Source organism: Eublepharis macularius, chromosome 2, assembly GCF_028583425.1.
Source record: "Eublepharis macularius isolate TG4126 chromosome 2, MPM_Emac_v1.0, whole genome shotgun sequence".
Classification (NCBI taxonomy): domain Eukaryota; kingdom Metazoa; phylum Chordata; class Lepidosauria; order Squamata; family Eublepharidae; genus Eublepharis; species Eublepharis macularius.
In genome coordinates this window covers 28,889,896-28,907,718 of record NC_072791.1, presented here as the reverse complement: position 1 = coordinate 28,907,718, position 17,823 = coordinate 28,889,896, and the positions used below count along the sequence as shown (strand labels likewise).

Here is a 17,823-nt window from a genome sequence, read left to right as displayed (position 1 = left end):
TAGGAACCTCTCACCTGTCTCCACTGAACTTTGCTCACCCGGCTTAAGCATCGCAGCCCTCTTGATGGCTTGCAGGCTCAGCTCCCCAAGACTCCACCCTGAGACATCTTTGTAACATAAAGGCACAGTAAGCAGGCCGGCTCCTGCGCTTCCATCCACTGGCATCGTCCAGGTCTCTTCCACCCCCTTTGCTTCACCAACATCCACTAGTATCCATCTGCCTGCAACCACTGGCTTCGATCCACAAATATCCGCCAGCTCCCATTCATACATCATCATTCATCCATCAACCAAACATGCCAGCGCCCATGTTGACAGCACACAGCATATGCCTGCATGGGACACCCCCATTCACACCACATTCGGCCCAGCACATTCACTCCCTTCCATACACAGACACTCAGTGAGCTCCATCCCACTTAAGGGATCAGGCTCCTCGTTCACTCACACTCTCACTCCCCATCCATTCACATTCATGCACAAACACTCCCCAGCTGCCATCCACAAATATCCACCTGCTTCCATTTGCTGACTTCTGCCAGCTTCCATCAGCTAACTCATCAGGAGCTTCAGGTGGTGGAACTCCGCCAGGCTTCAAGTCGCAATTTACTCCTTGCAAGTCTGCCTGCTTTTGTGGGAGAACTTGCCTTCTTGATCCTCTCCCATCCACAGGATCGCCCTCCTCTCTGCATCCACTCTCTTCTCCTGTTGTTGGCCTTGAATTCCATTGAATTCCCTGCTTGCCTCTGTCTGGTCATTTTGCTCTCAGCCCATTGAGGCACAGGATTGAAGGGCCTGTCTGAGAACTCAGTCTACTGGGTTGTGCCCAGCTTTATGGCTCCTGACTGTCTGAGTGCCCCTGAGATTGGAATTCACTGAAGCCTTCAGTGTCTCCAAGGCAACAAGAGGTTTGCTGTGCTGGCACTGTTGTGTCACAATAGCCCAGCAGTCCATGTTGCTAAATGTCAAGTATACGAGCCCCTCTCCTCAGCTGGTGTCATCTTTATGTTTCAATTTTAATGAGTTCATGTATCAACCCACAAGAACTTTTGGGAAGCATCCCATTTTCCTTTCTATCTCCCTCCTCTGCCATTTCCTCTTTCCCTTCCTGGCTGCTCCCTCAGTCCTTCCCCTTTCTTTCTTCTTCCCACTCAACAGCCTCCCTTTCTTTGCTCTGTTTTCGGCTTTCCCTCCTTTCCTGCCCCATAAAAAGTCTGGCTAAGCTATTTAGTGGCTGCCAGCTCAGGACCAATCCCAGTTGTGTGCCAGGTCAAGTCAAAGAGTCCTGAACCTTGATCGAGCACAAGCTCAAAATGGCTTCCAGCAGGAGCCATTTATGGGATCCACAATATGAAAGCTATGCCTAATAGCTTCTTTCCCAGAAGATGCGTCTTGATGGTTTCTTAACTAAATTCACTGAATAGTGAAATAGAGATTGACAGAGACCATAATCATAGGAAGGATGGCTATAAAGTATAAAAATCTTGTAGGAAAAGGGTGTTCTCTTATACAAACTCAGATTCCATTTAAAAACAGTTAATGTCCTATACAGCTTTTAACTATCTCTTTCTGAAATCTCAGGGCCTTTGGCTGAGAGCCGACATTCTGTCCCCTCTTTGACCACCACACCCTGCTCTGTCCTGCCCGGGGTGCTATCCCATGGTTGAAATCTGTAGTTTTTATACCCTTTTATAGTGGCCTGTGTGACTGTTGACAATGCCTGAAACTGGAAATTGGATTTCAGTGCTTGTGATTCACTTTTATAATTGTATGTGTTTTAACCTTGTATTTATTGTTGTTTACTGATGCTGTTAGCCGCCCTGAGCCCGTTCGTGGGGAGGGTGGGATATAAATCTAATAAAATAAATAAATAGTAAATATTTCTGTTCTGTGTAGCAATTGCCCATGATGGGGAATGAGTGCGGAAGTCTTTTTTTCTTTTTTTTGCTGCAGGAAGGCAATGTGGGAAACCTGCAGAATATTTTTGTGTGGCAGGGACTGGGTGTTGCTCTAGCTGAGTAGAATGGGAGGATACAAACGCCCCCCCCCCCGGAGCCTCTTCCCGCTTAAGTGGCTCTTCCTCCCGTAGAAAAGGCTCTTAAGTTGGAAAAAAGCTTCAAACTTTGCTCAGTGGAGTGGTGGGAGAGGGGTAGAATCGACCTCAGTGCTGGCTGGAGAAGGGGATGCTGTGGCTAAACAAGAGAGATGGGAATGATCCGGGCCTGCGTGGGAGCCATGCCCTCTGCTCTGAAATCATAGAATCATAAGGTTGGAAGGGGCCTCCAAGATCATCTAGTCCAACTCCCTGCACAGTGAAGGAAATTCACAACTACCTTCCCCCCCCCACACACTCAGTGACCCCTGCTCCATGCCCGCAAGATGGCAAAGCTCCAGCAGGATCCCAAGCCAAACTGGCCTGGGGAAAATTACTACCTGACCCCAAGTGGCGATTGGCATTGCCCTGGGCATGTAAGAAGGGGCCACGAGAACTAAGCACTGATGTAACTCTTCCTGCCCTCCCTCTCTTGATCTGCCTAGGCTCACAGAATCAGCATTGCCATCTAGCCTCTGCTTAAAAACTGCCAAAGAAGGAGAGCCCACCACCTCTTTCCCTCCCTATTTAAGTGTGTGAGGGTTAGCTGCAGCTGTTCAGCTCAAGGGGCTTGTCAGTTTCATCTCATTTTGACCTTGGACTACAGTGGGCTGCTGAGGCCTAGGGAAGAAAACCCCTTCCCCTTTTATTTCTTCCAAAGCAGTACACATGTACCAGTAATGATGGAGGGGGGGCTGCCTGTGCTACGTATTTCAATTTTAAATGTGTTATTAAAATCGATGCCTCCTCCCGCCCTCTTCACTTCTGCAGTTGTGCTCAAGCTGTAGTGGGGCTTGTCAAGGTTTTAGGTCCAAGAATTCAGTAGCAGAGAGGCAGCGTTCTAGAAGAGGTACTGGGGAAAGGATGGCCACGTACTGCAGGAAGGTGGAGTTATGCACTCACACCAAGTACATCAAAAGCCACATCTCCAAACCAGATGAAACAAGAGCACCGTGTCTTTTCATGCTGGAAAGATCTGTGCTTATGGTTGTCACAGAGAATCCAAATCAGCGTTAAACGGGATGACTCCAAAGAGGAATGCAGCTCTTTGCGGGGGTGGGGGGAGCATTGTGTAGATCCTCATGAATGAATGAGTGAATGGGGTCGGTCCCAGAGAGAAACGGGTCAGGCTGGATGGAAGCACTCCAGGTTTCCTTGCTTCACTGTTCCTCTGACTTAGTTCCATGTTTGAAAAACGACAATAAGAAGGATATGCCTTGTAGTGTGGTTGTAAGGATGACCTAAGGACAGATTATAAAATGCTTTACTTTTTTCTTTTTTTCCCCTAGAACAAAAACAAATTTAGTACATACGTTGTTGCTTCTGGCGTTCAGTATGGACAGGAAGAAAGAATTCTGCACTACTTTTTTAAGGTAATTTGGGCTGCTTCCACATGAGGATTTTTCTCTGATGTACAGCAGGAAAATCCCATGGTAAGGGCCTGCGTCCAGACTATTAGAAATAGTTATATTTCATTTGGCAGCAGAGTTACTAAGTCAGAAGCATTTTCTACACTGTGCAGTAATTAATCCTCAGGCAGTCAAACTGTAAATCTTACAGTTTATTGAGGTGGATTTCAATTCATGGTAATATCTTGGAACAGAAAGAAAAAGTCCTATTCTAAAGAGTCACTGCAACAGATTCTGTAACGGATTTCCCATTCAGATTCAGGTGTGGAAAAGAGGGGAGGGGTCACACCCAGCCTGAATTGTGCACTCCACCTCTTTTATGACTTTTGCAACTGATTTGCATCTACTCCCCCCTCCCCTCCCCTCCCCGCCTATATATCTCTGGCCAGTTTCTTCATACCTTCCGTGCATCTGACAAAGAGAGCTGTGGTTCTTGAAAGCTTAGGCTACAATAAAGTTGTTTGCTCTTAAAGGTGCTACTGGCCTCTTTACTGTTTTGTGATTACAGACTAACACGGCTATCTTCTCTGGATCAGATGAGAATGTTGCAGAATATGTTAAAAATAAATTGAATTTAACATTAACATAACAAACCTGTGAGCATTTGGGTGGTTCTCTACAATGCTGGCGTGGATGGATGTTTGGTCTGATCCCACAAGGGAGCTCTTAAGTAGTAATACTTTTCCTATGAACATTGCTTAGATTCAGAGCACAGGGATTGGTTTCTGATTCAAAAAGCCAGGCTGTGATTGGGTCAGCCTCTAAAACATCATCAGCAGGGATGCAACATTCAATTTGCCTAGCTTCCCGGTTTGGTTTGTTTGTGAGAGACGAATACAGTGTGCTCCATCCCCAACAGCAGAGAGAAGTGCCAGTGTCAGTGGTGTCTGTAGGAGGCGCTGTGTGCATTTAAGGTTCACCTTACGATTTACAATGAGGGGAGGTACCAGCTGGAACCACTTTATGGCTGCTGCACTGGTTCTTAAGATTCCTCCACAAGGGAAGGGACAATCAAACCTATTTGATTGTTATCTGATAGGTTGGCAGCAGCTGTATACTTTTGTACTGAAGGTAACAGAAGTCAATTAAACAAAAAAGATAGAAAGGGAATGGAATAGAAGGATGGAAAGAGGAGGCACCCCCCCCTCTTTAACACAGTTAAAAATGTCATGAATAATGTTGGAGGAAGGAAGCAAGTACAACAATGGAAGTAAGGATGAAGAGAAGAAAAAAGAGGGGATAAGAGTGGAAGGAGATATCAAGGCAGCAGCAGAACTGAGGAAAAGAGAAGAAAAAGAAAACCGGGGAAGAAAAGAAGCTGTGGAAAGCACAATAGTTGGGTTGGTGTATGAGAGGTATTGTCTGGGTCCATAAAATATTTGTTTTAATTTGCTAGAAGTTCTAGCATCTATATCTCTCTCATTGCAAACCTGAGCTAGATGTCTATTATTCTCAGTTTGTTCTTAGGGAATTGATGGGGCTTTAGGATTTGCATAATGCCACACAGTGACTCTGAGGTAGAGGCTGAACTTGAATCCAGGTCATCATGGTCCAATCCATTTGACAATAGTGTTACCTGGAATGGGCCTTGTTGCAAGTAAGTGGGGGGAATTAGCAGGAAGAAAGAAGGCTATGCAAGAGGGGTAACAATGGGATATCTCCACCAGTATTTATGGGGTCCTTTCCCCAGGGTAGCAGACAAGGCGTGGTGCTTTTAAGGTCAAAGAGTATTTTTATTTAAAGAGGAAAAACCAACATATACACAAGAGGCAATTAAAAATGGTTGGTACACGCACACACACAGTCCTAGGAAGCTAGCCAGAAATTGGAATAGAGTGAGGGGAGGGGAAGTATGTTTACTGATCCAGGAGAGTAGAGTAGTCCATGAAGGAATAGAGTAGCTTCAAACATCCCGCATTCTCGGCCAGGAAAGAAAGGGAAAGTGGCCCCAAGGGTATGATGCTCCAATCGGAAGGTGCAGCGTGCACACTTTGAATGGGGCAATAGCCCTGTTTTTTATAGGACAAAACGTGTCCTGAGGCTGGGGAGCCCCCTTAGCCGTTGGAACAAAAACTGTAAAGGTCAGTCTCTGGCAATTACAAACGTTTGATTGCTTTGATTACTTGCTGCCGGGATGTGTGAAAGGAAATGCAAAGTCTGTCCTGCTGTCTCACAAAGGGGCACTTTGCTAATGAATCTCCCTGGAGATGAGCTGATGAATTTAGATATGAAGATGCAGGTTCCCAGAGCCTAATCAAACTTATCAGTGCTGGTTGATTGATCCTCGATCTTAGAGTGGGGATTTCATCACAGAAGGAGGGTATCGGAATATGCTAAGTGGGGTGACACAACAAGACCCTATCTTATCACCGTAGCTGGGAAGGCAGTTAATCACTCACCGCCAGTCACTTTGCATTAGCATGAACATTCCTTTTATGCCTAACGGCCAACCAGCTGGAATCCCCCTGCTGCAGATCAAGCTGCACTTAATCCAGGGGCCCCATGATTTTATATCATAGGCCTGTATTTTAAATATGGCGGAGGCCAGGGCTGATTACTTACAATAGGGCCTAGATCTTCTTCCTGTTGAATATCAAATATGACTGCTATGGCATAGAACAGAGATATTGTCAACATGGCATATCAAAGGAACAAGGCGTTGTTCTGTGATGTTCTCAGCTGTGGCTCCTAAGTTTTGCAAAAATCATTTATGCACTGACATATTATGTTATACAGAAGCAGCTAAAAGCTTCAAAATACATTTTCTATTGTATTGGTGAAGACCGTAGGTCTATTTGCTCTTTTTTCAGGTCTATATACAGAACTTTACAGAAATGTATAATTCATATCCTATAAAATGTGCCATTGATTTGATTCTTTCAGCTGGTGAACCAGGCTTCTTGAGGGACAGATTTCTCAGAAATCATACTAACATTACAAATCTAAACACCTCTGTAATTATTTCCAGTTATCTTGGCTCGGTGAGACTCCTGCAATACCATTTTTTGGTGACGGAAAAAATTTTGTCCCAACAATTCACATTCTTGACTTGGCAGCGTGAGTATGGTACTTCTTTAGCTATATTCCACCTCCAAGATGCCTCAGTCATAATAAATGTTTCCTTTAAGCATAATAGAAATCAATAGCATGTTTCTTCATACGTGACAGAATTGCATCTAACCCAGATTCATGTTTTCAAGAAGTCTGGCCATTCTAATATTTAAAAATTTCATTCCATTTTAGAGACAGTCTGAAAAATGAAGGTTGTCTAATAATACAAAATAAGTTGAACTTTCAATGTCTTGAGTAAGAGAGAAGGTTGCATGAATATAAACAAATTGCCAGTGCTTTTAGAGAGGGTTAGAAGGTCTAAAGCTCAATATGAGCTTAGCCTAGCGACAGATGCTAAACACAACAAAAAAAGTCTTTAGTTATGTTTGGAGCGGGAAAAAGAATAAGGAAGTGATAAACCTAGTGGAGGAAAGTGAGATTTAACAGGTGATAAAGAGAGGGCAGAACTTTTCTATTCCTACTTTGCCTTAATCTTCACTTACAAAAGAAAGCGCTCACCCTGGCAAAAAGGGAAAACATGAAAAAGGCAGGGAATTGCAGCCTAGGATAGACATAGGGACGGAACATAAACACCTAGCTTCTTTAAATGAAATCAGGTCCTCAGGGCCAGATGAATTGCACCTTATGGTACTAAAGGAACTTGTTGATGTATTTGCGGAGCCTCTGTCAATCATCTTTGAAAATTCTTGGAGAACAGGTGAGGTGTTAGAAAATTGGAGATGGGAAAATCTTGTCTCTGTCTTCAGGAAGGGGAAAAAGGAAGACCCATCAGTTTGACGTTCATACCTGGAAAGGAATTGGAACAAATCATAAAACAGTCAGTGATTGACCATTTAGAAAAAACAGCTGTGATTACTAAGAGCCAGCACGGGTTCCTCAAGAACAAGTCATGTCAGACTAACCTTATCTCCTTTTTTGAGACAGTTACTATTTTGGTGGATCAGGGGAATGCTGTGGACATAGTTTATTTTGATTTCAGTAAGGCTTTTGATAAGCATTTGGTAAAATATGGTTTGGATCCTATTACTGTTAGGTAGATTTGTAACTGATTGTACCCAAAGAGTGCTTGTAAATGGTTCCTCATCCTCGTGGAAAGGAGTGACAAGTGCAGTGCCTCAGGGATCTTGTGTTGTTCACCATCTTTATAAATGACTTGTCTGACGAAGGAATAAAGTGGATGCTCATTAAATATGCAAATGATACTAAATTGGGAGGGGTTGTAAATAGACATGGGCATGACCTGAATTACGATTTCAAAAAAACCCCGATTTTGGCGTTTGTGCCATCGTGACTCAGCTAATCGGTTCCGTCCATGGCAACCGATCCAGCGTTCGGGTGGGGCGCTTGCTCGGGACTTGATCGGATGTATCGGTTTCTATTCGGAATTGCAGACACTCTGGCGCCAGTAATTTATTCCTGGGGCAACGGAGCCAGGGGAATGAACTGTGTTTGCCCTCCTTCTGTCGCCCTCGAAACACGAATGGAAGCCCAGCTTTCCTTGATTAGCAGGCTTCCTTCCAACCACGGAGCAGCAACCCAGGGGAGGGAGGGGGAAGGGGGTGTTCTGAAGCCATGGGCACAAAGGAAAGGCAAAAGGCAGCGCGGGAGGCTGGGAGGGCTCCCGCGCCATTCATCTTTCCCCAGGACAAGGGGCGTGTGGGCAAGCCAGCCGCCCCTTGTCCTGGGGAAAGGCAAAAGGCAGTGCGGGTGGCTGGGAGGCTGCCCGCGCCGTTCATCTTTCCCCAGGACAAGGGGCGCGTGGGCAAGCCGGCCACCCCTTGTCCTGGGGAAAGGCAAAAGGCAGTGTGGGAGGCTGGGAGGCCGCCTGGGCCGTTCGCCTTTCCCCAGGACAAGGGGCGCGCGGGCAAACTGGCCGCCCCTTGTCTTGCGGGGCTGGTGAACGGTGCAGGCAGCTGCTGAGCCACTCGCGCTGCCTCCAGCTCCGCAGCGCACCGGGACAGCCGGGTTGCTGCGTGGGTGGGTGGGGCTGACCCAGGAGCGCACGCGCAAGAGCCTGACTACGCTTGCCCTGGGCGCTGGCAACCGTAGATCCGGCCCTGGGAATGTCCCCTCCCTGAGGGGAGGCGGCTCGTTGCTGGGTTAAAAACTCCCTCCCCCAAGTGTGTATGTGTGTGAATGTCCCCTCCCTCCCTGAAGGGAGGTGGCTCATCGCCGCCTCCCCCTGCCCGCCGGGCCTGGTGGCCGCTGCCACCAACCATCATTCCTATATCGCTGGAAACAGCGGGGCGCCCTCCTGCTTTGGCCTTCCCGATTCCGGATCGGAAATGGGACTTGATCGGTTAGAATCGGTGGCCTGGGTTCGGCAGCGGCCCGGATCCACGAACGGCTCAATTGGTATTTTTTTTTGGATTGTGCCCATCTCTAGTTGTAAATACACGGAATCAAGATTCAGGATAATTTTAGGCTAAAACTAACAAAATGAATTTCAACCAAGATAAATGTAAAGTTCTGCATTTAGGTAGGAAAAATGAAAGGTAGACTTATAGGATGGGGGAGACTTGTACTGGCAGTAGTGCATGTGAAAAGGATCTAGGGGTCTTAGTAGATCATACACAACATGAGTCAACAGTGTGATGCTTTAGTTAAAAATGCAAACACAATTTTTGACTGTATCGGCAGAAGTATAGTGTCCAGGTCATGCAAACTGATGGTATCACTTTACACTACTCTGGTTAGACCTTGCTTGGAGTGCTGTGTTCAGTTTTGGGCACCACAGTTTAAGAAGGATATTGACAAGCTGGAATATGTCCAAATGAGGGCAACAAAGATGGTGAGGGGCCTGGACAAGTTTTATGAGGAAAGGTTGATATGTTTAGCCTGGAGAGGAGGTGCCTGAGAAGTGATATGATAACCCTCTTCAAGAATCTGAAGGGCTGTCGCATAGAGGGTGGAGCAGAGTTGTTTTCTGATGCCCCAGAGACTTGGACCAGAAACAATGGGTTAAAATTAAAGCAAAAGAGTTTTTTGCTAAACATTAGGAAAACATCCTGACAGTTAGAGCGGTTCTTAAGTGGAACAGGCTTCCTTGGGAGGTGGTGGGCTCTCCTTCATTGGAAATATTTAAAGAGAGGCTAGATGGCCACCTGACAGCTATGATGGTTCTCTGACTCAATATGAATGTGCACAGATGAGGAGAGGAAGTTCATGAAGGGATGAGCTGGTGCTTGGTTCTCGTGGTGGCCCTTTGTTATATGCCCAGGGTAATGCCGGTCAGGCAGGAATTTTCATCTGGGACAAGGGATCCTGGATGTTTTTGCCATCCTCTGGGCATAGAGCAGGGGTCACTGGGGGAGGTGGTGGTGGGGAGATAGCTGTGAATTTCCTGCATTGTGCAGGGGCTGGACTAGATGACCCTTGGGGGTTCCCTCCAGCTCTTATGTTTCTATTAATTGTAGAGCTGATTGCCTTTCTGATTTCACTCTTCTAAGAAATTCATAGGAATACCATATGTACATGATATTTCTACAGGCGACCACTGGAACAGCACCATGTTTTAAACAAGATGAGGTACCAATACCTTAGTTCCTCTTTCCCGTATCCTCTAGCCACAACTGTGTTTTTGAAGATGTCTCAGAAGCTTCAATTGGTACAAAATGTGGCGAGGGCCTGTCCGTAATCAGCAGCCCGGGGCATCTAACTCCAGTGCTGCACCAACCGGGCTGGTAACATATTTGTGTCTGGGCCCAGTTCAAGGTGCTGATTAACATCTTGACAGCCCCTTAGAGCATGGAGACCTCAGACATATCAATCCACATTCCTAGTATGCTCTCGTACACCAGCTATGTTCCTCAGACAGTTTTCTCCTAGTGCTAACCTGTCCTAAGATTGTCTGTTAGGTATGAGATAGAGATGGCCTATCAAATTTGGATGTGGAGGGCACCCTAACTTGCTGAAGATCGTTTCAGATGGATAATCATGTTGGCCCACAGTAGAACAGCAGGATTTGAGACCAACAAGATTTTCAGGGCGTAAGTTTTTGACAGTCAGAGCTCCCTTCAGACATGCATTCAGGAATGTGTGGAAGGCAGCTTTATTTCAGAGAGCATTTGGTAGAAGATAGACTGTTCTGCTCGTATTTTCTACTGTGTATAATTTCATCTTGCTGCTGGCCGGTTATGATGTTTTAATGTCCTTGCAGGTCTTGCTGGTTTGTTAACTGACTTGAGCTTGAGGAGATAAAGCAGGATATAAGTATTTTAAAGAAATGAATGTCTGCAGATAGGATTTTCTGAGTCTGGGATGTGGTTTGTATTCAAGCTTTCTTCGTCACTGTTTCAGGAGGACTCGGGGAGCCATCTATTCCTCCATGTCCTCTCGGCCACCACTTCCAGCTTTAACCAGTTCCTTAGTAAACTTTTCCATGTCAAAAGAGTTGGTCACTCAGATGCCTCAGTTTTGTGGGTGTGGCCTGCCTGAGGTGGGTAGATGGATTGACATCTATTTCTGAAGCCAGTTAGCGTGTTTCTGTCCTTCTCTTCATAAGTGAGAGACATTGTGTGTGATACAGGTGGGACAAGGCAAGTCTGCCCCACAGCACTGAAACGCAGGTCAGCTCATCTTTAAGGGACCAGCCCCAGTTTGACCAGTGAGCATGCTCCGTTCACTTCAGAGCAGTCCAGTAGACTTTCAGATTACTTTACAATAAATCGATTATGGGTTGCAATTATTCTTTGTTGCTGGACTGTAATTTGGTGGTAATCTTTATGAAGTCTTAGCAAGAAATAATGGAGGGAATACATGCATTAAAAAAGTTCTTTAGGATCTTAGGGCCAAATCCAATGTGATGCTGGGAGTTCTGTGAATGCATTTATTCAGATAGATATACGCTGCTTTTCTCCCCAATAAGGACCCACAGCAGCTCATTCCCCCTTCCACCACCAAGGAAGACCAGGGTTAGTCTGCAGAGGAAAACAATGGCAAACCAGCTCTGCTCCTCACTTGCCCTGAAAGCCCCTTGCTGGTGTTACAAGACTTGACGGCACACACATGCCTACATAATCGATGTATGAATCATACCAAAGTCTCTTTATCTGGTGACTGTGTGTCTCTCCTGTTTGCCTTGATACAGAGTGTTACAGAATATAGCAGATCACAGGCCAAGGGTTCATTACCTTGTTGCAGTGGACGACTCAATACAAACGCTGAGTGAAATCGTCAAGGTAAAGGAGCTGAAGATTTTGACAGTCCTCGTCCTCTCCGAAATACCTTTGCACTTCAAGGCTCATGCTTGTTAAAATGCTTTAAAGCAACAGATCTTGATGACCATAACCCTAAAAGTACTTGTTTTCTTTACGGCAGCTATGAGTGGTATCGGGCAACCCCCCCCTTTAATTGTGTAGTTGTTGTTGTTTTTGAAGCAGGCTCTGCATGCTCACCCAAAAGCCTGGCGCAGTGTGCAGTCTATATAAGAATGAGAGAAAATGCCTTCAACCTTTTCAGCCTGTGCCATTCTAATTAAAAACAGATGCCTGTGGACTTATTTTTTCTCTGTTTAGTTATTACCGTATGTCTTAGAAGCTACACAGCTAATAAGTGTTTTAAGTGTTTCCCGTTGTTCTGATATTTGCGGCATATCACAAAGGCTTGTAGGTGCAGACGCATCAACTGCTTCTCCCCCCACCCAATCCTAAAAAGGGAGGGAGTCGCCTAACCCCACTCAGAGCTGACATCAGAGTTCACCCATCCATGATGCACTAGTGATTTCTCTAATTTGTATAGACAGAAGATATGAGATGTCAACAGAGGTTATAACTCAGGATTGCCCACCCAGTGAATAACTGGTAAATGTACTGTCAGGTAAATGCAGCAGAGCAGCCCCTTAGAAATGCAAAATGAAACGAGTTCAAGAGTAACAAAACTTATTCCATCTTGAACTTTTGTGAGTCAGTGCTTGCTTCTTCCAGATGTATGGAATGTACGTCCGTAGCAGTTCCTTAGAGTTATAAGCTACGTATAATTGCACAGTATAAATAATTGCTAAGGATGTGCACTCTATGCATCTGATGAAGTCAGCTCTGGCTCATGAAAACATTGCTGTTAGTTTGGATGCCGCTGGACTTTTGTTTTTCTACAGCCTCCTAACATGGCTACCTCTCTAGAATTACTAGAAGTGCAAAGAGAGCCTCATATAGATTGTCCAGAAATTCTACTAAAAGGATGCTATATTCAAACTTCTCTTGAGTTAATACTTTGGATGGGGTCCAGTGACACTCCTCCACTAAAGAAAAGTCTTCATCCAATGGAGTAAGCCTCCTTCCATGGAAAGAGGACTTACCACTTAGTGGGAAAGTGTTGCTTAATTTAACCTTCTGTACTGGTCATACAGGGGCAGGGGGCAGTGGAGAAGCTTTGCATTTACATTCACAGTCTCAGTATAAACATGTCAGAGGAACACTTTTTGAACAGACTCTAAAGAAATGTATCATACTGGTCTTCACAGCATACTGATTTATAGATAACAAGGATATTTGGGGCCAGTTGCTATGTGCTCCCAGTGTAAGGTGGTGGCAGAAGTGGATTTATCCTGCCTCTCCCTTCCCCCCAGCAGCCACCGTTGAGACTCAAAAAGATGATGCTGGAGATCATGGGGGACCCATTCGGATAAAACACCGTGCAACATGAGCAGCTTGCCCCCAGGGAGCGGGAAGTGAGCAAAAGTGCCCCTCCTGTCTCTTCTACCAGTGGCTCTTCTATTGGCAAAAGAGGCTTCATTGATGCAAGGGGCAGAGAGGGAGAACACTGCTTGATTTCCCCTCCTTAGTGCAGTTGTTTATGTTGTGTGCCTTTTCATACACATGTGCCCCCCCCCGACCCTTAAGCACCATGAAGGTAAAGCCTTTTTGAGGCTTACAGGTGGTTCCTTGGAGGCTGGAGAAGGCCCACCTGTGCCCACGCTTTCTGCCCGCACTGCATCAGATCCGTCCCACTAACTTCAGAGAAGGTGGCTCAGTGGCTGTGACAGCTGCCACTTTGCAACAGTTTTCTGCAAAGGATTATGTGGTGGTGTGGCAGAGAGAGTTCTGTACTAGCAACGGTTTTTATTTTCTGGTGTCCTCTGCTCTTTTTCTTGGCACCCATCGGCTCCAGCTTTCTCTCTTACTGTTACGGCCTTATGACAAAAAATAATTAATACAGCATTCTCTTCTTTCTTCTGTATGCTGGGTCTTTTATAAGTGTTGAATTTAAAATGCCGCCCATGTTTTTCTCTAACAGTGCATCAGCAGAAACCTTGGACCAGGAAAAACACAGAAGGTCCCAAAAGAAAACGCTTTCCTAAGTAAAGATTTAACAGTATGTATTTTTTCTTTTTAATATTTTCTGCTGGAGGAGGATAGCTATGGTATTTAATGCCAGTTCTGTGCAGAAGATCAGCGGGTCGGATCCAAATGTCTTCAAGTAGAGGACAGCTCCTGTAGGGGACCGTAGCTGCCTTCTTCCTTCAGCTTCATATACAGCCCCTGAAAAAAATCACTTTTGAAAGTTGGGGACCCTCATGAACTGTGAACAGTGTCAGAGGGGACTTCACTGAAAGAGGTTTGTGCCACGGTGTTTTTTTTTGGGGGGGGGACAATTTCCAGCAATTAGTCATCCTCAGCACAGCATCTTGACACCCCACCCACACTGTTCCTGTGGGCCCTGCCCTTCAGGAGCAGTTTTCTAGGGGTCTTGGGGGGAGGGGGCAAAGGAGGAGCAGACAGCAGCTGAATTCCCTTCTGAACTCCCTTCTGAATTCCCTCCTTGATCCTGCAAATTTGGATCCAACTCCGTAAAATGACATAACTCCTGCACGTGGCTTACTGTCTGGAATTTGAGGTGGTTCCCAGGCTGGGTGGGATCCTTCCTTAGGATGGAGGAAGTTTTTACATCCTTCCATCGCTGGAAGAGCCACATAAATTGGAGGAAGGCTCCTTAGGCTGGAGAAAGGCTTCTAACTTTTCTGAGCGGAATGCCCCAAACTGCGCAAGGGTGGCAGGAGATTATCACACCTATTTATTTGAACCTTTTCTAAATTGCTCTTCCTAAGTACAAGGAAGTTTTCTAATGTGAGCAGAAAATGATTGATAAAAACAATCCTTAAAACGATAAAACTCCCCATCAGAAGCAAAATATATCACAGTAAGAACAGGAAGCCAGTAAGAACAGTAAAATCGGCCCAGCACGATGACATTTTCAGCTAAAAGTCAATTGAAGGAGAAGCCTGCATGCCAAATAAGGATCTGTCCCATCCCCATGGCTGTGTTTGGAGTTGGGAATGCAGATTAAAAGTCAAAAGAAGATGCTGAACTTGTTCTTTCTCTCGAGAACTTTTCTGCCAGGTGGGCTCTCTTCCAGCATCCAAGCCTGGCTGAAGAAAAGCACCTAAAGGGATGATCTGGAGGGATAAGAAAGGCAGCCAGGTGGGAGGATTCGGCCCTACCCACACAGCCCTTTTGCTTTTTCAATTACCATCACCCCGTCTCCGCATCGTACATGAACTGACCTGAGTATGACGACAAAGGCAGATGAAAGTTTAAAGATGTGGGTCTGCTACAGCTCCCTATAGCTGGTGGATTTAGAGAGTTGTGGGAGTTTTTGAAAACTTTTATTTTACTTCATTTACACCCTGCCTTTCTCCCCAATGGAGACCCAAAGCAGCTTGCATCATTTTCCATTTTTATTCATAACAACCCTGTGAGGTAGGTTGGGCTGAGAGAGAGTGACTGGCCTAAGATCACACAGCAAGCTTCCGTGGCAGAGCAGGAAATCAAACCCCAGTCACTGAGATCCTAGTCCATCATTGTAGACACTATTTCACACTGGCTCTGGCTGGATAATGTTGTGTTGGATGGGCCTGCTATCACTGACTACTGATCATTATGCCTGGAAAGTACTACCATGCTCAGAAGCAATATCCCTCTGAAGCCTAGATGTTTGGGTCCAAGTAGCAGGAGAAGGTTTTTGCTTTTATGCTCTGCTGGGAAGCATCCCAGAAACTTCTGGTTGTTTCCCATTGAATAGAGAGTTGGGATAGAAAGATCTTTGGTCTCTGAGCCAGCATCACATTTCTTATTCACTTACTTGGAGAAATCTGTCATGATACAGCCTTTTTATATCTGCATCACTTCAGACTGCAAGCATGAAACATTATTTCTTTAAAGCCTGCCTACCCCACAGCTGTCAGCCAGAAGCTTCAAAAGGGGGCTTCCATGGTAAATCAGCAAATCAAACAATTGGCAGCAAAACTAAACCGGGTGGCAAAAGGAGCAGGAGGGGGGAAATCATCCCAAAGGGAGAAAGGGGGGGAAATTAACCTGGTGCCAAAAGCCATAAACAGTTATAGGGATGGATGTCTGAAGTAAGGGTGCCATGTCAAAAAAGTCTCTGTCTCTGAAGATTGAAGCATTAGAAATAGTTGTATTTCGTTTGGTAGCAGAGTTACTCAGAAGTGTTTCCCCCAGTGTTCAGAAACTAATACTCAGGCAATCAAATTGTCGAAAAGATAGAACTTGCAGTTTATTGAGGTAGATTCCATTCATGGCAATATCTTGGAGTAGATAAAAAGAGTCCTAGTCTAAAGAATTCCTTTCGCTATTATCACGGCTGACTAGTTCAGCATCAAGGCGGCATGCGGGTGTGTGGATGAGGCCTTCATGTCAGGAGTTCTGAAAAATACATCCTTCTCCTTTGGAAGGCCATGAGGCAAGAAGGACAGAATCTCCCAAGGGAAATAGAGAGAGGAGGAGTCAGAAGGTGTTCCCACCGTAGACAAAGACAAGCAGCTTATTATCAAGAGAGTTATACATTCAGAAAGAAAGACATGCAGCACACCCTCCAATGTCCAAGGCATGCTGAGTCGCCCATTTCAACAGGCAGTACACAGACTGCCAGACTTAATTGATGCTTGTATGGGAGCAATTAGGTAAAGGTAGTCCCCTGTGCAAGCACCGAGTCATTACTGACCCATGGGGGGGATGTTGTATCACGACGTTTTCTTGGCAGACTTTTTACAGGGTGGTTTGCCATTGCCTTCCCCAGTCATCTACACTTTACCCCCAGGAAACTGGGTACTCCTTTTACCGACCTCGGAAGGATGGAAGGCTGAGTCAGCCTTGAGCCAGCTACCTGAACCTGGCTTCCACTGGGATCAAACTCAGGTCGTGAGCAGAGCTTGGACTGCAGTACTGCAGTTTACCACTCTGTGCCACGGGGCTCTTTGCATTGGAGCAATGCTTTTAAAAATCCTGCTCCCAGGCTGTATATTTTATTTATTTTACTTCATTTATATCCTGCCTTGATTTTTCTCCCCAGCATGGGACCCAAAGTGGTTCTTAAGTTTTGCTTTCCTACATAGAGATTTACACTTGTGCATGAAAAATCATGTATGGTGTCACTTGAGAATGACCAGGGAAGAACATTATCAGCGAGCCAGACCTTTGAAAGGCCCCTGTTGGTTCCAGCAGATGCTGTCTGTAGAACTGTAAAGAAAAGAGGCCAGTTCTAGAACAATCAGTGCAAGCCCCTGTTCAATTTTGCCAAGGTAGTTTCCATTATTGTGTCCTTTTTTGTTCTTGGTTAGAGATTGGTGTAGAATTGCCTGGGTCTGGTAGATCTTTGCCAGCAGGGGGCTCTGTGTACCCTTCCCACCGGCCTCCCTCTGAGAGGGGAAGAGGTTTCCTTCCTCCTTTGTTCTTCTCCCCTGACTCTACTCTTTTCAATCTCAGGAGCAGCAGCCAGGGTCTCCTTTGACCTCTTCCCCTTTGCCTTATGAAGGGCCTGTGTAGTTCTGGGGCCAGCCCCTCAGGAGGCCTCCATCCTTCCAGAAATCTGATGGCATCTGAGCAATTCCTCTAGGAAGCTGCTGTTCTGGGAGTCATCTCTTGTTTCCTTATCTCCTAGCTGAAGGCTACATCCCAGCTGCTCATCAGGCAGTGGACTGTTAAAGGGCCAGTTCCTGTCAAGCAGTCTTTAAGGCTTTAAGGCTTTGCCTTAAAGGCTTTGCCTTAAAGACACCACATTTGTTGCTACTTTGGTACATGGTTCCTCAGGGTGGGCCTATGGCTTCTCTCAGAGTTGGGGAGCCCTGAGGTTGCTGTGGTCCCTGACAGCTGAGAAGTACCTTGGGACTTCATTTCTTCGATACCATTGCCTCTGAGCAGTTCCTGACAATAGTGATGATCAAACATAGAAAGTTCAGAAATTTTTGAGATCTGGTTTCCTCATGACCTTGGGGAATTGTTTTCATGCTTGGAC

The 17,823-nt window shown here is 45.7% G+C and overlaps 1 protein-coding gene across 1 annotated transcript in view; it reads left to right on the top strand.

The window, feature by feature from the left end:
• AK7 (adenylate kinase 7) overlaps positions 1–17,823 on the top strand; it is a 49,522-nt gene that overhangs the window by 9,433 nt on the left and 22,266 nt on the right. Inside the window, exons 6-9 of the mRNA XM_054971611.1 lie at positions 3,382–3,465; positions 6,470–6,558; positions 11,663–11,753; positions 13,807–13,884. Of these exons, the coding sequence (XP_054827586.1) occupies positions 3,382–3,465; positions 6,470–6,558; positions 11,663–11,753; positions 13,807–13,884 (342 nt within the window). The remainder of the gene's footprint in view (positions 1–3,381; positions 3,466–6,469; positions 6,559–11,662; positions 11,754–13,806; positions 13,885–17,823) is intronic.